Source organism: Megascapheus bottae, chromosome 14, assembly GCF_031878675.1.
Source record: "Megascapheus bottae isolate mThoBot1 chromosome 14, mThoBot2.hap1, whole genome shotgun sequence".
Lineage (NCBI taxonomy): Eukaryota > Metazoa > Chordata > Mammalia > Rodentia > Geomyidae > Megascapheus > Megascapheus bottae.
In genome coordinates this window covers 24,860,146-24,884,889 of record NC_143522.1, presented here as the reverse complement: position 1 = coordinate 24,884,889, position 24,744 = coordinate 24,860,146, and the positions used below count along the sequence as shown (strand labels likewise).

At 51.8% G+C, this 24,744-nt stretch overlaps 1 protein-coding gene across 4 annotated transcripts in view; it reads left to right on the top strand.

Annotated features, from left to right (window-relative positions):
• Itpk1 (inositol-tetrakisphosphate 1-kinase) overlaps positions 1-24,744 on the top strand; it is a 165,751-nt gene that overhangs the window by 129,732 nt on the left and 11,275 nt on the right. For all 4 annotated transcript variants that reach the window (XM_090344733.1, XM_090344734.1, XM_090344732.1 and 1 more), the window contains 4 exons: positions 842-959; positions 18,729-18,827; positions 19,215-19,255; positions 21,943-22,108. In XM_090344733.1, coding sequence (XP_090200859.1) covers positions 953-959; positions 18,729-18,827; positions 19,215-19,255; positions 21,943-22,108 — 313 coding nt within the window. In that variant the 5' untranslated portion in view covers positions 842-952. The remainder of the gene's footprint in view (positions 1-841; positions 960-18,728; positions 18,828-19,214; positions 19,256-21,942; positions 22,109-24,744) is intronic.

Here is a 24,744-nt window from a genome sequence, read left to right as displayed (position 1 = left end):
GGTAATCTCATTGAAACCTCCTGCTCCTCATCCTGTTACACTATTGCTAATTATTTGAAAGGTTTGCTCCCTGCAGTTTCACTCCTGTATATGCTATACTTTAGCCAACCACATTGTATTTATGACCGTGTGCTACTATGTGTTCTTATATAAGAGGTTGTACTCTTTTTTTAGTCACTGAACTTGAACTCTGGGCTTGGGCATGGTCCTTGAGCTCTTTTTGATCAAGGCTAGAGTGTTAGCAGTTTGTGCCACAGCACCATTTCTGTTTTTTTTGGTGGTCTATTGGAAATAAATGTCTCATAGACTTTCCTGCAGGGGTTGGCTTTGAAACCTGATTATCAGTTCTCAGCCTCTTGAGTAGTTAGGATTCCAGAGCCACCAATGCCCAGCTGGGCCCGCACTTTCATGGAATGGAGTCACCCTGTGTAACAGATAGGTTTCTGGAGAGGCTTCAGCCAGGGTTAGAGGACCTGACCAGCACCTGGTTGCTCCTCCATTATGGATTCTGTTCTCTGAGCTCAGACCTTAAGCAAGCAGCTTGTTTTTTAGTCCCCATGGCCACTGCTCACGGCTGTTCATTCTCAATGCTTTCCTCCTTTTCCTCTGAGAGGCTGAGAATGTCCAAGTCCCAGCATTTCCAGCAGGAGCTCTGAACCTGCCTCTGATTGGATGGGCTCAGAATCACACAAGTTTTCCTGACTCAGCACTCTGATTGGTCTAGCCAAAGTTGTGTGATGGGAGAGGGGTAAAAGAGGGACTTGCGGGATGAAATCTTGTCATCTCCTTTGTTTTGTCCACCAGTTTCCTCTCTCTAATCAGGAGTGGGCTTTCCTTGCAGGAGTATATTGATGCCCACCCCGAGACCATCATCCTGGACCCCCTCCCTGCCATCAGGACTCTTCTCGACCGCTCTAAGTCCTACGAGCTCATCCGGAAGATAGAAGCCTACATGAAAGGTATAGATACATATGATTGGGCACCTGGTCACAGGTAGTCACTGCCTGAGGCAAGCCTAGGTCTATGTCCTTCTAAGTTCTTTATTTGACACAGGAAGTAGATGAATTCAGTTGGGACAGCCATTCTGGGAAGGTCCTTTTCCTTCTCTGTGACCAATATGTTAGGAAATTAAAGCTTTGGGAGAGTGGCTTTGATCCCTGCAAGAGAGTTTTGTTTGGCTGTGCTGAATCTGTGGAGGGCCGAGAAGTTTCCCCAGTAACAGTGGTTAGGAATGGAGTGTGTACAGAACTGCCTGCAGCAGCAGCAGGCAGGCCAGAGACTTATGTAACTGGGTGAAGGAGACAAAACAGAAATTAGGGCCTTTAATCAAACATACAGAGCTAAGCCATGTGGCTGCTGGCCCCATGGGCTATGTGCTGCTCTCCAGGTGGGGCCTCCCTCTTAGCTATGAGCTTCTCTTGTCCATGGCCTCTTGTGTCGGGACTTGTCTCCCCAACTTGGTCTCACTGAGGAGCAGGGCAGCCTCAGAGAAGCTCTTTTCAAGGTGTGCAGTTCTGCAAGAGGGACTTGTGGGATGATCCATGCCAATAGTGACCTCCTACTTGCCTTCTCGTTAAATTTTAAGCAAAAGTCCTTGGCCCTGAGGCTGTGGCTATATGAGGATTTGTCCTAGGATCAGGAGAGACCCCTCCGTACTGCTTGTGTGGTGGTCTCAGCTGCCTTGAAACCGCCTTGTCAGTCATTTCCCATGCTAATGGGACCAGGGGGGCTCAGTTTGGCTCACAGGGCCAGAGACAGCTCTGGAAATGGAAACATAGGAGCATCATTATTGGGCAGGTACCATGTGCCATGTTTGAGTTAAACCTTTCTTATGTTCTCTCTTTTTGTATTCTTTGGTGGGTACATATGACTCACTGAGGTGGTGTTCATCAGCTTTTTGTTTTTATAACAAAATGCCCAAGACAGTCTCCCTTTATAAAGTGAAGGGGTGTGTGTGTGTGTGTGTGTGTGTGTGTGTGTGTGTGTGTGTGTGTGTGTGTGTGTGTGTGTACACGTACGTACATACGTACATGTACATGTCATTACTGGAACTTGAGCTCAGAGATTTGGCGTTGTACCTTAGCTTTTTCACTGAAGCTGGCACTCTCTTACTTGAGCCACTTCTGGCTGGTTAATTGGAGATAGGAGCTTCATAGATTTTCCTGCCTGGGGTTCCTAAACACTGTAGTCCTCAGATCTCAGCCTTCTTGGAGCCCACAGCACCTGGCACTATTTTCATTTGGTCAACTAAAAACACAGGCTTTGAAAGAAGAAAGACTTAGTCTGGGTCTGGGTCTAGTCTGTAGCTGGCCATGTGGTCCTTATTAAGTTGCTTGACCTGGGCTGCTTACCTGGTGGAAGATGGGACCAGAAAAGCAGCACACACCCCATGTAACACATGGGCCCCTCCTGGGTTAGGATAGATCCAAGGTTAGGATACCTGGTGGAATGCCTGTAGAGACTTGACACAATGTCCCATATCCCAATGGGTCATGGCATAAGTGCTGTTCCTGTTACTGTGGCAGGTCCTGGACACATATATCAGGTCTTAATGCCCTTGTCAGCTTTTCTGAGGCAGAAACAAGGGCTGGAAGTGGAGGGTGGGCCTGGGTGAACATGTGCAGTGAGAGCAAGGGCAGGAGCCTGGAGATGAGACAGTTCTGTGGTACGCACAGGAGATGGCCTTTCAGGCAGTAGATCAGGAGGCGAGTAGCTGAGAACTCTCACCCATCTGCCTGGCTCCGGGGTGGTGAGAAGCCAGATCAAGTGTTTGAACAGGGGCTACCACAGTCCAATTTGGGGGTTATCAGACTGCTGCAGGAAGATAGGTCCCAGTGAAGTGGTGGAGACTCAGAAAAAGAGGCTCAGGGACACATCCCAGAGGGAGCCACTTTGGCCTCCATGCCTGCATGAAGAGTGTCCGAGTCCCAGGCCAGCCTGCCTCCCTCAGGCGCAGGGGTTGGTCTCTGGGCCTTTACCAAGTCTCTCATAAGAGAGTCTGGCTTTCTTCATCTGTGGACCTGAGTCCCTTCCCAACAGGTCCCACTAAATGGCCATCTCTCCCCTGACTGCTTACAGGAGGTAGGGAACCCTTTTCTGCTAGGGTCTATTTGAATATTTATGACGTCCTTACAGAGAACACAAAACTATCAATACAGGCAGATGGTTCTGACAAGAAGGATATGCGAAGCATGCGTGTCTGTCCTGCCATATGCCTAATGAGTTCATGGTTCTTCTACTGTAGACACCAAGCAAGAGCCCCAGTGCACAGCATGGCTGATGGGCTAGCAGTAGCCTCCTCCCTGAAGCCTTCCACTCATGCTAGTCATTAGGGCCAGGCTGGGCCTTCCTGACATTCAGGGGTGGGATTCTAGTTTCCATACAATTAAAGATGGGGACATAGGCCCTGTCCTGGGGTATGGGGAGATGAAGATCAGCTGACTGGAACCCAGTGGACTTGCAGCTGCAGCAGCAAGGAGCTGGGAGGGCGCTGCTAGGAGCCTCCTCCAGGTGCTCTTGGAGTGGTGGGACCGTCCCTGGTGACCTGGTCTTGGCGGATGAGGATGAAGGGTCTGCAGACAGGGCCGCATGAGAAATCCCACAGGGGAATCTGTGTGGCCATTTGTGTGGGATTCACAGTGTGAGACCGAGGCCGTTCAGGTGGGTCCTAGATACCATCTGCCAGGAGCTATGCACCGGAAGAGAGAGCAGACCCCAGAGAAGGCCTGGGCCCCTCGTGGCCAATGGGAACCTCTTGTCCAAATCCTAGGCAAGCTTGGCTCTGGGCCAGCAAGAACTGTTGGATGGGGGCTGTGAATGCTGCACTCTGGGTTTTCCTTACAGTGAATGCCAAGCCAGCTTGTATCCTTACAGGGGGGCAACCCGAGGCTGGGACTTCCTGAGCCTTTTTTCTGCCCCCCCCCCCCGCCACCCCAGGGGATGATTCTGCACCTGCACCACTGGCCAGTCTCCTGCTCCCATCACTCTGCAGATGCAGAGACCCTCCTGGAAGGTGGGTCCTGGGTTTCCATGCCCTGCCTGCTCCCTGTTGCTTTGGGGACACATAACCCTTTCAGGCATCTGTCTGTAAATGGCCATAATTACCCTTGGATGATTATAGCAATGCAAGTGACACAGCTTTTGTTTGACAAAAGGGGTGGCAAGCTTGCTGGGCATTTCCCAGCTGCCAGCCCCCTGGCTGAGGTATCCTCCCCGTGTCAGAGACCTAGGCTGCAGGGCCACTGCTGTGAGGAGGCAAGGCGTGGCTCCTGCATGACCCAGATGACCAGAACTCCTGGCTGTCCATGCGCGTGCAACCATTTGTCCTCTCCCAGAGCATTCCTATGGAGGACTGTCCCCTCCTGATCAGCCCTAGTTTCATGTATTGAGCACTTAGCAGCCTGTGTGTGGTCAGTGTGCTGCAGTCTCACATTCCCAGAGCTGGACTCCTGTACCTGGACAGGGAGGGAAAGCAGGACCCACACTCTGCCTCACACCAGCCAGCCTCAGTCAGGATACAAGCTGCTGGGACAGCAGAGACCTTTAAAAATGGCTTCACTGAGCTAGGATGGTTCTCTCTGATGTAAAGACTCAGAGGAAGGCTGCTCCATTCTGGGATGCAGCAACAGGGACCCAGCCAGCTTCCAACACATTGTTCTCTGCTAGGATGGCCTTCTGGTCTACAGTGGTGGCTGAACATCCAACTATCACATCCAAGATCTAGGTGTTGGGGTAGAGGGCAAGTGAAAGGGAACAAGATCTGTACTGTATTCGTAAACTGTTTTGTTAAATGGCAACTTTTTTTTTTTTTGTCAGTTGTGGGGCTTGAACCCTGGGCCTGGGTGCTGTCCCTGAGCTCTTCAGCTCAAGGCTACCACCCTGTCCCTTGAGCTACAGTTCCACTTCCTGTTTTCTGGTTGTTAATTGTTGATAAGAGTAATGACTTTTTAGTGCCCTGGCTGGATTTGAACCGCTATCTTCAGATCTCAGCCTCCTGAGTAGGATTACAGATGTGAGCCACTATACCCAGCTGAGTAGCTAGGATTACAGGCATGAGCCACTGTACCCAGCGCAACTCCTTTTTTTTTTTTTTTTTTAATACAATTGAAGAATGATAAAAGAAAAGCCAGAGGAGGAGGAGGAGGAACAGGAACAGGAGGAAGAACAGGAACAGGAGGAGGAACAGCTCTAGTTACCCTTTAAGGAAGGGTTTGGAAGTTACAACATCATGCTGTTCCCCTGTCATTGGCTGGAAGTAGCCACAGGCTGAGCTGCATGTGAGTGCCTACCTGGAATCTGGGCATTTATCACCAAAGAAAAAGGACTCCAGTGAGAGCCTAGTTCACGCATATAATACTAGCTACTCAGGAAGCTGAGATTGGGGGAATTGTGGCGTGAGGCCAGTCTGGCTGGGTAGGAATTTCATGAGACCCCTCTCAACCAGTAGTTGGGCATGATTGTGCATTTCTGTCATCCTGGTAACGTGGAGGCTGAGATTAGGAGGATCTCAGCTCCAGGCCATCCTGGACAAAAAATATTTCAAGACTGAAGCCAAATGAGGTGGTAAGTGCCTGTCATCTCAGCTACAGTAGAAAATGTAAACTAAGTTCAGGGTCTAGACTTGGGACCAGGTGAAAAGCAAGACCCTGTTTCTAAATAACCAGTGCAAAAGAGGGCTGTAGGCATGACTCTGGGGTAGAGGCCCCCAAAGAAGAAAAGGACAGTTCTAGTTTTGTGCGCTTGTTTGTTTGTTCAAGGGGTAAGACGAACGTGGGGAGCATCGAGGGTGTGTTGAAGCACCATGCAAAGTGGGCTTCTGCTTTGGGGCCCAGCCTCTTCACAGTGACTGGAGTTTGGAGAGGCCATTGCTCCTCTAGCAGGTTGGGGTGCAGCCTCAGCCTGTGAGCTCAGCAGCAGCCCTTCCACACAGGAGACTTCTGAGCACCCCAGCCACACCCAGACCATGGCTTCTTCCCCCTTCTGGAAGGCAGGCACTTGTAGACTGGCCTGCACCCACACCCCTCAAGTGAAGACACTGGGTCGAAGCTCCCATAGTCTGGATGGTGCCTGTTATAGGCACTGGGGGTGACAGAGGCTGTGGTGACACAGCATGATTTGCCTCGTGTGCATTTTTAGGTGAGTTCTCACCGGCTCACAGGCCCAGGGCCAGAACACGAGCATGGCTTGTCTCAACCACACCAAGTAATTTGAGGATGGCTGGGGCGTGAGAGAAGGCGCCTGGACTTCTCACCACGGGAGAAGGAGCAGTGGGCATTGGTGTGTTAGGCCCAGGGAAAACAGATGTGAAGGGTCTCAGGCAAGAACAACAGCTCCATGGCTCCTTTATGGCTCTGCAAACTGTTTGCCTCTCCCAGAACCTCCCACACACAAACTCTAGGGTGACAGATGGCCTGTCCCAGATGCCAGGCCCCCTGGGGGAGGAGGGCGCACAGCAAAGATCAAGTTTCTCTGCCTGCGGTTTTATGGGAATTTAATCAGGGTTCATCTTAGAGGTGATTTGGAAGCTGGCTTGAAATTGAGTAATCTAGACAGCAAGGGAAGAGAAAAGAACATTCCTTAAAGCCCAGGAGAAAAGATTGCCTGAAGAGCCCCTGGGTGGGGGGGACTCTGTTGTTACTTCTGCTGCGCTCAGGGCTATGGACCAAGCTCAGGCCTCTGACCACCCTTTCCCCCAGGCCGGAGGGCTTTGCCCGCTCTCAGGTCACCACTCAGTAGTGGACGCTTTGCACTATGCCACTACAGGGAAGCCATGGTGCCATGCTGGCCTTAGGACACTGAGGTGCATTGATCTGAGTGGCTCTGGTTTCAGAGCTGCTGGCAGGTCTGGGATGGACCTCCGCTGTTTGGGTCACTGTTAGCCAGATTCCAGAGCCCAGTGCTTCTTCACCCGTAGCACAATGCCTCTTGTCCTCCTGCAGGCTGAAGGACACTGATGCTGTGGGGACTGCCCAGGGCTCCTGGGACAGAGCTCTGGTCCTCAGCCTGGGCCTTGGTCTGTGAGATGCCCTCTGTCTAGTAAGGGGCACTGGCCAGCGAGGTCCCTGTTGGCCACTAGCTGCTGTACTTCAGATGGCCACCAGGTATTTTCCCCATGGGATCCCTCACTGGAGCACAGCCCTGTCTTGACAGCAGCATGAGGCGGGATGGGGGGAGACCCACCTGAGCAAGCCCCTACCCCTCAAGAGTAAGCTCAGTTACCCTCGCTTGTGGTCTGCTCAGATAAGGTAGAAGGACCCTCGGGCTCATCCATCCAGGCTGTGAGGAAGACAACGGCCCAGGCCCAGAGCATGTGGCCGTTCGCGGTAGTAGCACAAACAGACCAGTGAAGTGGGAAGTGTGGGAGCTCCTGCTTTCCCCCGGAGCAGAGGCCCCACATTGAAGCACCAGATTTGGGTCTGTATAGCAAGCTCCGCATGAACCCCACCCCCCAACTGTTCACCAGCTACAGGCCAAGCTGATGTGCCGCTGTACTAGGCGATGGCCTGGGGCTCTGTGAACCTCTCTGTGTGTCCTCATCCGCCTGGGAGCTGAGCACTGGTCCTGGCCAGTGCTGGCAGCAGCTCCCCCCTGTTCCCCTCATCCAGCAGCCCCTGTTCCACGAGGACACAGCAGCTCCCTGAGGTTTCGGAGCTGAAGCCTGCCCCGTGTATGCCAGGCAGCCACTGCTCTAAACTTCCCCTGCCCTCTGCTGACTCCTGTGTCATGTGGGTCAAAGGCCACACTTCCGTACCTAGAACCAGGGGACACGTGGGGTGCCACTCAATCAGGGAATTCTCCTCTGCTGAGATGGGGCCCGTCACCCTCACTCTACTTGCCCTAGTGGAGGCCAGAATGCACTGAGCACAGATGGCACTGAGTACCTCCCTGCCTGCCCCTCCTCTTGCCTCATTCTGCCCCAGGCCTCTCGCAGTGGGGGTCAGCAGTGCCAACAGTACGCCCTCTGCTGCCCAACAGCAGTTACGTGGTTGTCCAGGGCACATTTCTTTTTTGTCCCTCATCATTGGCAAGCTCCTTCTGAGAAGAACCTGTGCTGTCCCCCATTTCCTGTCCTGCCCTCGCCCTGCTGCTGCAGTGGGCAGAGTGGTTCTCGTCGCCACGCGTGGCTGTGGACTGGCTGACCATGATCATGTGGTGTCCTGAGCTCATTCCTCTCCACTTGGCTGCACTCCAGAGACCAGAACCACAGCCATCCTCAGGGCACTGCGTGGGGCCCCAGCATATGTACACCGATAAAGGAAAGACAGAAATAAGGAGGAACGTGTCAGCTGCATTGGAAATGTGTTAGATTATGGGCTGCTTTTGCTGCAGAACTTCTCAGAACTTTTTTTTTTTTTTTTTTTTTTTTTTTTTGCCAATTCTGGGGCTTGGATTCAGGGCCTGGACACTGTCCTTGGATACTTTTTGCTCAAGGCTAGCACTCTGCCACTTGAGCCACAACACCACTTCTGGTCTTTTCTGGGTATATGGTACCAAGGGATTGACCCCAGGGCAGTGTGCATGTTAGGTGATCGGTCTACCACTAGACTATGCTTCTGACCCTTCTCAGAACCTTTATTGAACTGTGTGAATCTTCAGTCCCAGGGTGTGTGTGTGTGTGTGTGTGTGTGTGTGTGTGTGTGTGTGTGTGTGTGTGTGTGTGTAGCATTTCACCACCACTTATAAGACATACTGATAACGTTATATTCTAGTAAGAGATGGGAAATGGTGAGTAACTTGCAACATGCCAGCAGTTATGAGACATGTATTAATTTCACAGGTCATAAATTGTTTTTAAATCATGCCTTAGAATTGATGGAATGTAATAGTAGTTGGCCTTTTCCATTTAATCACCTGGAGTCCGTCCTCTCTCTTTCTGTGGGGTTTCTGGTGAAAGACGTGCTCCACCTCCACGACCTCAGAAGTCAGAGCCTTGGGACCCCAAGGGTTCTGTACCCAGAGAGGAACACATCTCCTCTTGAATCTTCTCTTAACCTTCCGGACCTTCATTTCCAGTGACTCAGATCTTCACAGACAGCTGTTTGCAGTTTGGAGTCTGGCCTAGAGTCTTTTTATACTTGATGTGTACTTTTAAATAAATAGAGGCAGGGTCATATTCAGAGTATTCTGGTACAGCTTGTGACTCGTGTGTGTGTGTGTGTGTGTGTGTACACACACACACATAAATGTCTTTGCTTTGAACTTCATCAGCCAATAAAGATGAGGGAGATTAGACTTGCCTTTTTGATAGCAACATAATATTCCAGTGTATGTGTAAATCACAACTTCCTTGACTATTTGGGTTTATGGGGTCATTCCAGGTTTGTTTGGATTAGTTGTTGTTTTAACAAACTGAGTTAGGTTTCTTTAAAATGAATTTCTCTGTCAAAAACTCTAAATCATCCTCACCCTGGCAGATATTGCTTGAGTATCCTTCAAGGAGTTTGAACAGTTTTACTTTAGTCATGCCCCTCTGCCTGAGGGAGTAGCGTCCACCTCATCTTAATCTGTCATGACAGAAAACCGAGCATTTCTCTGTGTGTTTACTGGATACCTGCATTTCTCCTGTGAATGAATCTTTTCATGATACTTTCCCATCTCTATTGGATTGTTGTTGTTCTTCTTAATTGAATAGAACCCTTTGTATATGAAGGAAATTGTCCCATTGTTTTTTGTTGTTGTTTTTAAAAAAATCATCATCAATAAATAATATTTTCTTTTTTTTTTTTTTTTTACTTTTTGGGTGCTGGCACTAGGACTTGACCTTAAAGCCTGGGTGCCATCCCTGAGATCAAGGCAAGAGCTCTACCACTTGGGCCACCACTCTACTTCCAGCTTGTTTTGCTAATTCATTTTAAATAAGAGTCTCACAGACCTTCTTGCCCAGGCTGGCTTTGAACCTTAATCCTCAAATCTCAGCCTCCTGATGAGCTAGGATTACAGATGGGAGCCACTAGAGCCCAATAAAGATTTCTTAACTAACAACAACAACAACAACAAAAAGTTAAGCAAGATGAAGATATATGGCTAAACTCTAACAAGAACTGGAAAGTTGTCACTTCTATTCCTGCAACAAGATAATCCAAATAAAAACAAACTTTAGACCCCTGCCCCCAAGAATAAATGGGGTTTGACCAGTGCAAGCATCATCTCCATGCTGGGGCCAGTTTCTCTTCTTCTTTTAGTATTTATACTGCCAGAAAGAGCACTCTTAACATTATTTTATGAACGTCTTGGAAACAAAAGCAGTGGAGGACTGAAGCTGTGGGGGTGGTGAGGCTGCCTGGGGTCGGGGGTGGGTGCTGTGATCCATGGGAACAGCTGCCACCAAGCTAATCCACATTTCCAGCCGCTGCTCTCGACTCAGGCACGTCTGTCTCCATCTGGGCTGGTGCCTGACTCTTCCACCCCTGGCTTGAACATTGTACATGGCTGTTAGGCCCCATGAGATAATGTGGTCACCAGCTAGCTCAGAGTGGCTGGAGGAAAACTGTTCATTCTGCCAACTATGGCACGCTTCATCCAGCCCCATTGGCCCTGGCTGGGATGTTACACCTGGTCATTTGTTCCCTTCTGGCTGCTGTTTCTCTTTCCCACAGCTTGCATAACCCTTGCCTTTCTGTCTTAACTCCCTGTTGCTACAGAGCGAGGACAGCTTATGCGTGGCTTCTTAAATCGCTGGTCCTTGTCTCACAGTTGAGTGGGTCAGAGGCACCCACAGTATGTCTGGGCTCCTGGCACAGAGGCCTAAATCAAGAGTCACCTGGAGGCCCTGAGGACCATAGCCCCCACGGGCATGAGAGTGCTCACAGGCAAAATTCAGTTCCTGTGGTCCCTGAGGTCCCCGCCCTCACCTCTGTCACCTTCTACAGTACTACCATCCTTCACACCTGGTCAGCCACCCTCAAAGCAGACAGTGATGCAGTCAGCTCTGAGCCCTGAGGTGAAGCCAGGTTCTCCAGGTTACCTCTCAGGTCACCATTGTACCAGAACCAGCCACTATGCAAGCCACATCTATGGTATAAGCAGACTAGCTGTCATTCAGAGCAGGGAAGCGCAAGTGTGCCAGTGCAGGTAGTATCTTTCCCTTGTCCATTAAGTCGCATGCCCGTCACCTGTGATTTGCAGCTCCTACCTACCTTTGCTTTAGCTTGCTACACTGACTGTCACACTTCCTACTGTAGCCTCCCTGCATCACACAGGGGCCTGTCCTGACCCCCAACTTCATCTGTGGTGTTATACCTGTTAATAATATCCTCAGTCCCCTTGATTTCCTCCAGCTTTGGTAGCCGATTCAGGCTACCTCCTTCTAGAAGCCTCCTTTACTGTGCACTAGCTTCCCCTTGTGACCTAGAACCTTCTCCCTGCCCAGACCTTCAGTCCACACACTAATCCTGCTGCTTATCTGCTGACTGGTGTTTTCTTACTCCACTGATGGTGAGGTCTGAGGATGGAGCAAGCTTTGTCTTGTGGATTTGCAATCCCTAGGGCAGGGCTTGGGTGTGGTGCATGCTCACTAAATGTCTAACGAAGGAAGGATGACCTTAAGACTCAGATGCATAAAGAGCAGATATTCTGAAGCAGCTCTGCTATGCAGACCTGGGTGGGAGTCTCAGGGGTTCAGTATAGAGCAGGGACAGCCTAGCCTTCTGTGGCCATAGTGTCTTAAGGAAGTAGTGTTTAAAGCATGGAGGCCTGAGAAAGGCAGAGCCAGTCCCTCAAGGGTCAGGAATCAGTTTGAGTGAGGCCCATAGGTAAGGCTGGGGATAGCTCAGCATCAGAGGAGAGGTGCTTAGGGATCTGTTGAGGTGGCCAAGGATGAGGTAAAGGAGACTGAGCCCAGAGATTGGAAGGTAGAGATGACCAGCCTTGCTCTGCCATGTTGGTCTGGCTTCTGAGCACATTGCCACCCAGGCTTCCAGTCTCCTCCTACCCAAGTGGAGGTGGCCACAGTTCCCCTGCCCCTGGTCTGTAACAAAGGTCCTCCAGGTTCAGCAAGTGGCTAGCTAAGGTAAGCCAACTGGTGGTTGCCAGCCCTGCCAGCCCCATGCAACATGGTCCAGGTGTCATTTCTAGCCTCTGCTCTACTTGTCTGTGATGGAAGAAGCCTAAACAGCTGTTAAAATGGTAGTGGAAGTTTCTCTGCTCATGAATCTATGGCTTGACTGGTTCCAAGGCGGTCTCTCCAGGCTGTGACAGACCAGCTAGCCATCTGCTTTGAGGCTCAGGGCACAGGGATGTGTGTTCCAGGAAAGAGCACCGTTCAGCCCTACCTCCCGAGACCACACTCCACTTCCCTGTGAGGCGCCAGGGCCTGCCCACTCGTGGGGATGGAAGCCAGCTTCCATCTTGTGATGGAGACGGAGAAGCCCCAGGAGTGCCAGTGGTGTGACTTCTAGTCCAAGACCGAAGTCCTAAGGGCTGGGGAGCTGACTGTCAGAGTTGCAGTCTGAGGACAGGGGCAGGGGTTGGAATTGCGAAGACTCCCTCACCCACCCAAATGTCCAGGTACACATGAATGCAGTTACCATCACGAACTATAGGCCTGTTTTCTTCTAAGCTCCAGACCAGGCTCTGGGAATACTTAGCCTTGACTTATTCCTGAGCCCTTCAGGCCCTTGGCAGCAGTGGCTGCCTTAGCTACAGGGTCAGGTTCACAATTCTTGGGAACTGAACAAGAGCTGCAGCAGCTTTTCAATCAGTGTCTAAGAGTCAGGCTTCTGTTCCCACATTGCCCTGGGCAGGCTGGTTTCAGAGTCTGGAACTTCTAAATGTCTTAACAAACAGGACACAATATTTCAATTTTATCTCACCCAGGATTATTAATAGGCCTAAAGATACACAGGATGATGTCAGTGCCATCCCTTTGTTTCCACTCTTCTGAAGGGACCCAGATTCAGCCCTGTGGAGTGCTGCCCAGCTCTGCCCGTGAGGAATGACCAGTCACTTGCAGATACCAAATGTGGGAGGAACAGTCAAGAGTAGGTGTCAGGGTCATGCTCAGAAAGCATGAAACAGCCAGATTCTCTTCCTCTCTGAGGAACTTCACGTGCTTGTGCTTCACTGCCGAGAACTGGCAGGTACATACTGCAAGCCATTTGAGTTGCTCTCAGAGCTACTGTCACGCAGTTCCTAGAACTGTACAGAACATCCTTCCCCTTATATAGTTCAAGAGCATATAGCTTCTGATTCTGGATAACTAAGCACACTAAGTGAGTTGTGGGCACACAAGCTCACAGAATGGCCAGCCAAGTCTTACTGTCACCCTTGTCAGGGCTGCTCCAGACCATCCGCGCCACCTGCTGTCCAGAGGGGGTGCTGCAGGCCACCTCCTTCCCTCCTAGCTGCACTAGCTGCTGGCTCCTGTTCCGTCATCTGTTTATCTTCATGCACACATATTTGTCAAAGAGATGGCTTTTTATTAAGCCTGCCTTTTCCTGTCCCCAAGGATCAAACTACCTGGTTGCTGAGTCACAACCCAAACACATTAACATTTATGGGCAAAGAAATAGAGCAAGGCAGGAGTGAGAGGGGGAATGGGAAGAGGCTGGGTGAAGGCAGGTAGCCAGCTCCTCATCCACCTGTCTCGGGGAACAGGAATGAACCTAAGAGCTTCCTCAGCATTGTAGAAGGCAGTGCTCTCCGCCCTCTTCCCCCACCCCCCTCAGTGTGCCATCCCCCATGAGGCAACAGGCCCATCATTCCACTGGCAGAGCCGGGATATACCTGCCACAGTTTATTTCTTGTTTTAAGAGATCCAAAGCAAATACAGCAAGATGCACACATGCATTTCTTCCACAGTTTAAACAAGTGCATCCTTGTCCCACACATCCTCCCTTGTAAAGGGGAATGAGTGGCTTGGATAACATCCTGGTCCTCATCTTCCAGCTGGGAAACTGAGGCAGAGTGAGGGTACATGGTGGATGTGAGGTAAAGGTGGGATTCCAACCCAGGTAGCCCAGATCCTTTGCAAGACAGCCAGTCAGGTGGAGAGGAGTCATACCATTAGTCTTGGGATGGGGTGTTGAGCACAGCAGGGGCACCTCCTCCCAGATTTGGGGTGGCGGGGTGATGGGGAGGGTTTCCAAGAAATGGCTTAGACCAGGAAAGTGGCCTGACTCGAGCTATCTCCAGGGAGAAGCAAGACTTTCCCAGGCCGCAAAGGGGACAGAGGGAGGGCTACAGGGCAGCAGGACTGGCACGTTGAGGTTCCGCTCGGTGAGAGCCTGGCTGGTGTTGCCACACCCCCTTCCTGTGCCTGAGCACAATGGACTGCTCATGGCTCCTGCATGAATAAGGCTGTTTCCTGCCATACATCAGGGCCCTGGGAACAGGGAGTGGCCAAGAAGGCAGCTGAGGTGCATGGCATGGGAGGCCTGTGCGTACCTCCTCCCTCTGAGCAGGGTAGAGGGGAGGCCTAGCTGGTGCTCAGTTCAAGGTTTATTTACCCACCGGTGAGGGGTACCGACATGACCATGGGCCATCACGCTTGTGCCTTCCTGACCACCCTCCATTCTGCCTAAAACCTGGGGAGACTCGTATGGATACAGCAGCTGCGGCTGTGAGTTTATACACACTGGAACCTGAACCTTGAGCAAATCTTTTCCCATTTGCACCTGCCAAAGGAGTCTTCCCTGGCCTCTCCAGGGCGCCATTCGAAGTGATGCTGTATGAGCTGATTATGCCTTAATCCCAGCTACTTGCAGGGTGGGGATTGGTTTGAGGCCAGCCTGGGGAACATTTTTGAAAGACCAATAACTGGGCCTGGCGCCTATCATCCCTCCTATGCAGGAGACATAGGCAAGGAGAAAGCCAGTGCAAGGATGGAAGGAAGAGTCTCACAGACTTCACTGCCCGGGCTGGCCTCAAACTGTGATCCTCCAATCTCAGCCTGCTGAGATTATAAGAGTAAGCCACTTGAGCATGGCTCCTTTTATTTTGTGGCACCTTGAGAATGCACAGAACAGCACTTGTCAAATGCTTTGGTATGGCAGAACAGTCTTCCCTGCCGTGGACTTGGAAGAGTGTGTGGTTGGGGCCTGGTCCTCTCCACAACCCTCCCGCTTCCTGTTCTCTGGTCCAGGCAACAGAGAGGCAAGATGGGAGGCTTGTTATTTCCCAGGGGCTGATGTTACAGCTCTCAGAAGAACACAATCCACCATCTGACCAAAAAAAGCCTCTTTCCACTCTCATCCAGAAATAAAGATGACAGTTAAATAAGCAACAGTAGCCTTTTTCCAGAAACAGAAATAGCCTGGAGGGCTCCCAGCACTGCCTTATCAGAGCCTCTATCTCTGTGTGGGGGGACCAGCTGCTGGAGAGGAGGAGGGGGAGAAGGGGTAGGGGAGGCCAGCCTGAACTGCCTGAGGCTATCACTATCCTCAGGTGGGCAAGCCTGGCTTGTCTGAAGGAGGAAGGTGGCAGGGCTGTGCTGGGCACCTCTAGCTAGTAAAAACAGCCACAGTACCCACCTGGGTCATACAAGGCATGGTCTCATCGCCAGCCCCTGGTAATCTGTGTCCTGTCCCAAGTGTGCTGCACTGCATGTTGTTGTTCCCTCTGCCTGGGTCCACTTCCCCCACGTGAATGGGGGCTGCTGGCTGGTTCTATATGAATGGAAGCCAGAATGGGCTCATGCAGTCTGGGCACTGTGGTCATCTGTACTCAGAGGTCAGGGCAGGTAGACTTGGGGCTTCAATGGTCTGTGGCCTAGTAAGAGTTGAGTCTACTCTGCGGGCTCTGGGCTGCCTGAGCTTGAGGTAGAAGCATCTCCGGGCCATGCAGTTGGGCCATCGCAGTCTCAGTGCCCTCTTCCCAAGTGAGGAGAGACAGGTGGCCAGAGGGGTCTATGGCTCAGTGGCCAGCCCCAAAACAGGATAGATCAACAAGAGCGTGAGCAGGCGGGTGTACCCCCTCTTTCCTGGCCTACTTTGCCACTGCATCCGCTCAGGCTGCCACCTCACTCTGGAGTGGGGGAGGGTGGGAGTCCAGCTAGTGCTCCTTGTGCCCATTCATTTGACGTGCCTGTTCCTGGGCTTTGAGTGCACCCCACACATGTCTAGAATATGGCTCCCTGTCCCTTCTTGGACTTCACCTGGGATTTGGAAGGGCATTAGAGTTTGTCAAATGCTGTTTGTCTTTGTGTGCATATGTGCACACACCCCTCTCCTGGGGCTTAAACTCAGGGCCTGGGTGCTGTCCTTGAGCTTTTTTGCTCTAAGTTAGCAGTTTACCACTTGAGCCACAGCTCCACTTCTGTTTTTTTTTTTGGGGGGGGGGTGGAGGGGAGGAGAGTGATTAATTGGAGATAAGAGCCTCTCAGACTTTCCTTCCCAAGCTGGCTTAGTTTCAACCTCCTGAGTAGCCAGGATTACAGGTGTGAACCAAATGTTTTTTGTCCACGTGTACATGGTCCTTACCATGGGGGAATGTGTTTCTGACCCAGTGGATTCCTAAAACTGATAGCCAGTCTCTTGGTAGGCGCTTTTCCTCTTGGGGGTCAGGGGCTGTGGGCAGTAGTGTAGACCTGGGGGATCAGAGTGCCCAGCGTGTACCCCTAGCCATACCACTTGGCTCCATTGCATCTGTAAAATGGGGGATGAGAGTGGGGCTGCGTCACAGGGCTTCTGGGAAGGTAGTGAGCTGCAGTGTAATTGTGTGAGCAATGGCACACAGGCAGCGGATTGAGATGTTGGCTATCATACATAAAAGTTTGAGAAGGTGTGAGGGGAGAGGTACTGAAACCTGAAAAGCCAAGAGCAGGAAGGCAGGCTAACTCACCTGCTCTGAGAATGCTGGTGTGTATGTATGTGTGCAGGGTGGGGGTGGGGGTAGGGCAGGGGGGTCTTCTAGAAGCACTTATAGGAGAGATGGCCTTTTGGGCCCTAGCGGCCTTTAAATCTCCTGTTCCATATGGGAGCTCTGGCTGGCCTTCAGCCTGATTGTTGCAGAATCCTACCATTGGTTTGGACCTGAGCATGACTTGCAGCAACCAGCCTCCTGTATAGCCTACTTCCTCCTTGGGCAGCTGTGGGAGGACCCTCCAGCCCTCTCCAGCCTTTCTGCCCAGATTCTGATTCTAGAAGAGATGCAGACCTGGCCCCTGTTTGGATAATGGCTCAAGTTGTACACTAGGACCTGCTCCCCGCCTGGCTTTCCTGTCTTCTCTTCTGCCAGCCTGTGAGGTCAGACTGTTGGCTGTCATGTGACCTTTGGTAGTGATGGCTCTCGGGCCTCTGCCTGTGGATTTGTGTCACCAGGGGCTGTCACAGCACACTGAGGGTGAAGCAGTTGCTCCATGTGGAGAATGCACAGTTTCTGGCTCCTACCCTTCTCCCAGGGCCTGGAGAGACTCCACCACCCTGAGATGTCATGCCTGTTTGGAAGCTGGACTTTACAGGATGGGGGTGGGGTGACAGGGAGGTAAAGACACTTTTAATATGCCTATGCAGTTCTCAGCATGGTTTTTATGAGGTAAGTAAGTGAGGATCTTGGTTTAATATGCTGACCTCCTGGCCAGCCAAGCAGCTAGCAGCTTTTGAGACAGCACTGTCATGGTTTGCTTTGGGCTTGGATTTCAAGTTTGTGGGTGGCAGGCCCCACTAATGCTCAGCCTTTCCTGGCTGGCCTCTGTGCCCAGAAGCACTGGGTGGTCCCGCCTCCTGGGAGCACCTGTTCTTTTCAGGGAAGGGGACTAAGAAACAGCAATAGCAAATCGGGGACTTGGTTTTCTCCCCAGTGATTGTCTTGGCCCTCTTCAGTACCCAGCCACAGGAACCTCATGGTCATAAAGCAACCCAACTTCCAGAACTTTCCCCAAAATTTAACACAGTGTTGAATCCACAGGGTAGGTGCTGAGGAGAGCACAAGGCAGGAGTGCAGCCCACCTGACGTCTAGGTGCTGGCAAGATGCAGAGAGCAGGCCTGACAGACCTGGGGTGGGGGTGAATGCTGAGGAGTCCAGTTGTGTCCAGGCTGGAGGACAGCCTTGACGTACCTCCCACCTTATTTCCACCCAGAAGAGGGCTTTGGCAGACTGCAGGGTGGATGTGTGCCAAGCCCTGGGTGCAGATTACAAGCCTGGCATAAGGGACCCCAATTGTACTTCAAGTGCTTGGGAGGCCGAGACAAGAAGGTTGCAAGTTTGAAACCAACCTAGGCCACATAGTTAGACCTTGTCTCACCCACTTAAAAAAATAAAATAAAATATAAGGATTACAAAATAATACCCTGTTATGCAGCACTACATGTCCAAATATATACATATTGAAAATAAAGGCTAAGTTGTATTATTTGTGAATATGACTTTTCCTGTTTTTCTATGTTTTTCAGATTTCCCAATTAGCATATACAAATTTTATAATTATTAACATATTTTCTAGAAAGTGTAATGAAAATCGGGTGCTAGCAGATCCTGTAATCTGAGGATGGCAGTTCAAAAGCCAGCCAGGCCAGAATGTCTATAAGACTCTTAACTCCAATAACCACCAGAAAACCAGAATAGCGCTGTGGCTCAAAATGGTAGAGCGCTAGCCTCAAGAGAAAAAGCTCCAAGACAGCAGCCAGGCCCTGAGTTTAAGCCACACAACCAACCAAAAAGAAAGTGCAATGATAAAACATACCACACACACACACACACACACGCACGCACGCACGCACGCACGCAGGGCTGCAGTTTGGGGTGGGCTTGAGGGTCATCCAGGAGTGTGCTGACTGACCTCCCTCTGCCCTAGATGAGCGGATCTGCTCACCTCCCTTCATGGAGCTCACCAGCCTGTGCGGGGACGACACGATGAGGCTGCTGGAACAGAACGGCCTGGCTTTCCCCTTCAGTATGTACCACATCTGCGTGGCGGGCCTTGGGGTGGGGGAGGTGTTCACAGGCTCCTCTGAATTGAACTTGCCTGAAAGCTGGTGAAGGTCTTGGCTTCTAGGAGGGCGAGGCCCCAAGGCCCGTGTACAGTCACATCATTGAGGTCCTCACATATGGACTGAGGATGCTCTTGCTGCCTGGCCTGCCTGCATCTGTCCATAGGCCCTGAATGCAGGTGCCAGTCACCAGTGCGTCTCACATACAGCCCCCACCTGCCTTGTCCACCTTTTGGCTGCAGGGGCTCTGGGAATGCTTTTTGGAAGCACCCACTCCTGTTAGACCTGCCCAGTCTCTGTGCTGAACAGTCCCACTCATTCCTCTTTGCTTTTCTTTCTCCCTCCCACAGTTTGCAAAACTAGAGTGGCTCATGGCACCAACTCTCACGAGGTGAGTGGACTCAACTCTGTCCCTGCCCCCACTGTACCTGCAATCCCTCCCCACATCAGGTGGAACTCCCATGGAACCCTACCTAGTGCTGTAGCAGAGCCACACATGGTCCACTAGTCATATCGCTCTCTGCTGGCAGTCCTCACTGGGCTCTGTAGGAGCCAGGCAGAAGTACCATGATGGCTTTGTGCTGTCTCCAGCATCACCCCACTGCCTGACCATGACAAAATGCCACAGATAGGGCAGTTTAACCAGCAACCTTTATTTCCTCTGCAGCTTCCCACTACAGATCAGGTGACTGCCGGCTCAGGTTCTAATGAGAGCCACTTGGCTCACAGACCATCCACTTCCTTCTCCCTTTGTCCTCCTGTGACCTGTGCTTTATACGAGAGTGCGTGGACACCTAAGAGCTTACTCTAAAGGGCACAGTATCTACCAGGAGGGACCCATCCTTGAGACCTCACCAGCCTTCACATACCACTTCAGTGGCGTGAGGGGCTCAGCCTAGGGATTTGGGGGACACACAATCCATTTGGAGTCCAGGGAAGACACAGCAGTTCAGCTCATCCATGATTTTTGCTCCACTGGTCTTCAACAGCTGGCAGGACTCTGGCTATTACCAGCTCTGCTGGCACTGCTGGCTCTAAGCACTTCCGTGAGTGAACTCCCAGGTTCCAGGTAGCTGATGTGTCAGGTAGACCAGAACCCTGCCCTAGGCGGAGACAGTCCCCAGAGCTCTTGTGGATGTGCAAGAAGACAACACGTGTATAAGGACTTTAGGACAAGATGGGTAGGTGGCCATGTGGGGGTTCCCCTGGAATCCATGCTGACAGGCCAGCTGCAGGCTAGCTGCTCTCCCGCACAGCCCTGACGAGGTCCCAGAAAGCATTTGTAGGGCTGCTGGGTAGGCCTGTGGGGAAAGATGGTCCCAGGGCAGTGTTGTGCTCCCCCAGTGAGGACTAAGTATGGAAACCTGGCAGCAGCAGCTTTAGCAGATTTAGGCTGAGTTCTCGTCTCAGACAGATATTTATGGGGAAATGTCTATAAACAGCAGCGTCTGAGCAGCAAGGGACAGGCTATGACAGGGCTGGCCCTGCCCGTGGGAAGGAAGCCATTGCCTGCCGCAAAGGGCAGCTGTCTGCTAAGGTCAGAAGCTTTCAGGGTCCACTGTGGCCATTCTCTCTGTGCCATGGCTGCCCAGGCTCTGTGCCACTCCAGTAGCCTGGGGCACACTTTATGAGCAGACCCAGAAAGAAGAAGCCAACTCCAGAGCAGCTGTACTCCTGTACTCTGCCCACCCCACAACACCTGCCCTGCCACCACCAAATAGAACTTGTATTTCCAATTGCAAGTGTGCATGTGGGCACTGCTGTGAGTGCCCAGGCCGTGTGAGTAAGGATAAGCGTGGTGGGGGTGGGGGTGGGGGAGACTGGCACCACTCCTAGTCACCCTGCCACCCTCCCTCCCTGTCTCCCTCTGCTTGGTGCACCCCAAAGCCTCCCTGAAGGCTGTGGGTACTGTTGCACCAATGAGGTAAGAAGGGCTCAGGCCTGGCTGTGCTGTCCAGCGCCCCTGGGTCCTTCCCTGACACTCACACTGGCTCACCTCTTGTCCGATGCTAAGGGCTGTTTTCATCTTTCCTAGCACATATGCACTTTGTGCCTTTGCCACGCAGCCCGGCTTTCTGTTGGGTCCTGCCCAGCTGAGTGCTAGGCATGCAGAGTGGCACTCCATGCCTGCTGGCACAGGGGCAGCACCTGGGGTGAGCAGCCAGCTCTCTGTCTAGGCCTGTCATCCCTGCTCAGCAGCCTGAGACTGTGCATGTGGCTGTTTCCCGCACCCTGTGGTCTAGGGACTAGCATGACCTGGCACTGGCACCTGTCTCCAACGGGTACCCCAGCCCCTCTATCCCACCATTCTACAGACCAGCCTCGGGCGGAGTAGAGAACACTACAGCTGCCCACCCTGTCTCAACCCCAACCCACCTTCTGTTGGACACATTCGACCTCAGAGGAGCCAGGACACAGAAGCATGTTCCTCTTTTTTGGAGCGTCTTATGGAGGCCGGCTGGGTGCTGGGGAGCCCCCATTCCCATCCCCGCACTCTCTTCAGTAGGAGCTGCTCAGGGCCTCTGAGGGTGGCCCAGGCACTCACAGAAGCTGCTGATGACTGTCCCTGGATTGGATTCCCCTGGGATCCATGCTGAGGGGCCAGCTGCAGGCTAGCCGCTCTCCTGCGCAGCCCTGCCGAGGCCCCAGGAGGCACTTGTAGAGGCTGTTGGGTGGGCCTGTGGGGAAAGCTGGTCCCAGGACAGTGCTCCCCCAGTGAGGACTCAGCATGCTCCTGTGTGCTCAACTCCTGGTCTGTATTCTTCTACTTCCTGGGTCTTTGTGGAAGAGCCTCTGGGGTACCATATGCCCAAAGGATGCCTCATTGCCTGGACTAGAGTGAAGAATGCATTGTATGACTGGCTTAACCTTCCATGGCGGCCCAATGGATGTGGAGTTTCCCAGCCCCACAGCACAAATGAGTTGATCTGCAGGTGGTTTCTTACACCCCAAACCTCTCCCTCTGTCTTGACACTCTTCTTGGGGGAGTCTTCATGACACAAAGCCAGGGACGGGCCTTGGTGGGGGCGCCCTGGAGGGTGGTGGACTCTGACACAGCCTGGGCTCCTGTCTCCCTAGATGGCCATTGTGTTCAACCAGGAGGGCTTGAGTGCTATCCAGCCGCCCTGCGTGGTCCAGAATTTCATCAACCACAATGCTGTGCTGTACAAAGTGTTTGTGGTGGGCGAGTCGTACACCGTGGTCCAGAGGCCCTCGCTCAAGAACTTCTCTGCGGGCACATCAGGTAAGGCCTCCTCGCTGCCATGGCTATGCCGGATCCTGGGGCAGCGCTGACGGGCCCCAGCACTTCCCCTGCTACCTCACATTACTTCTGGAGTGGTGGAGAGATGGTTTAAGGCTGAAGAATTTGGGGATCCCTGTTCTAACCAGGCCACTCTGAGTAGCAGCCATCAAGCCACTGTCAACTCCAGGTAGCCCCCAACAGCTTCCCACGCTCAGGACCTTGCCTGAGCAGCAAGGCCAGCCAGCTCTCTAGGGGCAGCGTGGAAGAGAGCTGGCGTGCCACCTGCCACTCTGCCAGGCTGCACTTCCCACATGATGACCTGAGCATAAGTGAGCTGTGGCCCACATCTGCTCTCCATTGGCCACCAGCAAACCCCCTTGGGGCCCCTCAGACAAGTCACAGTGGCACACTGGCACAGTCACCTTCCCATGTCCTCACCCCCTGGGTGAGGGCCTTGTCAGTAAGTGAATTGATGATGGCATCCTCTGATGCTACGTGGTGGTAGTCTTCTCACAATGCTGTTATGCTTTAGGCCTCGGAACTGGTCCTCTAGGGAACAGACTGAGGGTCCTGCTGAGGTTCCAGGCAGCTGCTCCTCTTCATCTCGGCCAGACACTAGTTCTCCTTGGCCATTTAAGAACTGACACCAGGCCCTGGTAGTTTATGCATACAATCCTGTCTGCTTAAGAGGCTGAGTTCTGCGGATTGTGATTCAAGATCAGCCTGGGCAGAGAAGTTGGAGAGACTTTGATCACCAAAATAACCAACCAAAAGCCGGGCTAGAGGCATGGCTCAAGTAATAGAAAGCCAGCTAAGCAAGCTTAAGAGCCTGAGTTTAAACCTTGGTAATAGCAAAAGACTCCGTAACACTAAGGCAAATATTTGCTACAGAGGGGAGGGACAGGGTGGCAGGGGGAGGGGTGGAGGGTAGGAGCATGGCCTAGTGGTAGAGTGCTCATCTAGCATGCACAAAGCCCTAGCTTCAATTCCTCAGTACCACATACACAGAAAAAGCTGGAAATGGTGCTATGGCTCAAGTGGCACAGCACTAGCCTTGAGCAAAAAGTGTCTAAGGACAATGCCCAGGCCCTGAGTTCAAGCCCCAGGACTGACAAAAAAAAAAAAGAAGAAGAAGAAAGATTGCTACAATGGGGCTACTCCGAGCAATGCTGTGGTGGTCCTGAATGCCTCTCTAAGCAAGTTCCAGAACACATTGGAACAGAATCAGTGCCTTTGGGATACATGTAGCTTTCCAGGAGAACATTGCAGTGCCATCTATAGTTACTAAGCCAGTTGCCCCACCCCTCCCTGAGAGGAAGCACCATCTGCAAAGGCACTGGCATATCCAGGTTGCTCTGTCTCTATCCAAGCAAGCAGAGGTCAGCCTTCCTCATATTTTGCCCCTGGGACTCCTATCCCCATCACCTCATATCACATCTAAGCAGCTGTTCTTATTGTCCCCATTTTGCCATTCTTCCCTTGGGTCACTTTCTTCTTTGTAGTAACATTTTGGAAGTGAGCATCAATTTTCACTTCCCCTCTGAGTCCAGGTGGCCTACCACAATGGAGTTCAGGGCAGCCTCATCTTGACACTGGCCCAACATGGCTCACAGGGGCCATGGAATGATGGGAAAGGCACATATATTATGTGCTGCCAAGAGGCATTCTTCCAAATTGTGGGTGGGAAAAGGCTGACATTTTTACTACATCTTCTTTTGCATTTTCCTGGTCAGAGTGAGTGCTTTGACAAGGTACAGTGGCTACTCAGGAGATGGAGATTGGGAAGACTGTGGTTCAAGACTTGCCCAGGCAAAAAGTTACTGAGAACCCATCTCAACAAATAAACCAGGTGGTGAATGCCTGCAGTTCCAAGTTCAAGGGTAGGAGGGCCATGGTCTAAGGCCAGCCCTAAGCAAAAACATGAGAAATCCTACCAAAAAAATAATTGACACGCCAGGCATGGTGACTCACGCCTGTAATCCTGAGCTACTCAGAAAGCTGAGATCTGAGGATGATGGTTCAAAGCCAGCTCAGGCACTAAAAAAATGTCCATGAGACTCTTGTCTCCAATTAACCATGAGAAAACCGGAAGTGGCACTGAGATGCAAGGGGTAGGGCGGTGGCCTTAAGCTGAAGCACTAAGCCCAGGCCCAGAGTTCAAGTCCCACAACTGACTAAATAAATAAACAAACTGAAGCAAGGGCTGGGGTTTGGCTCAAGAGTTAGTACCTGTGTAGGAAGAGCAAGCCTCTTGGGTTCAGACCCTAATTTAATTTTTTTTTAAATACATGCTTTATGTCTATGAAAAAGCTCATAAAGCTAAGATTAGTTAGAGGTCGGGGAGCTGCGTGGTCGTAAGGTACGTGGTTAATGTGCAAGAGGCCTTCGGTTATTCCAACACCAAATCATTTCATCTCTAAAAGGCTGACCACCAGCTCTTCTTTCTTTTTCACTGAAGTGTTTGGTTGCTTCTTTCTCTCCCTACTTGTAAAGTGCTAGACAAGTTTCTGTCCCAGTGCTGGGAGCCAGTCTTCTCTCATGGCCATTTCTAGGCCACAAGGTGCCATGTAGAGCAAGTAGAGAAGCACGGGAAGGGTGAGGGGGCTTAGTTTGTGTGTGCTTCTGGTTCTGTGCCA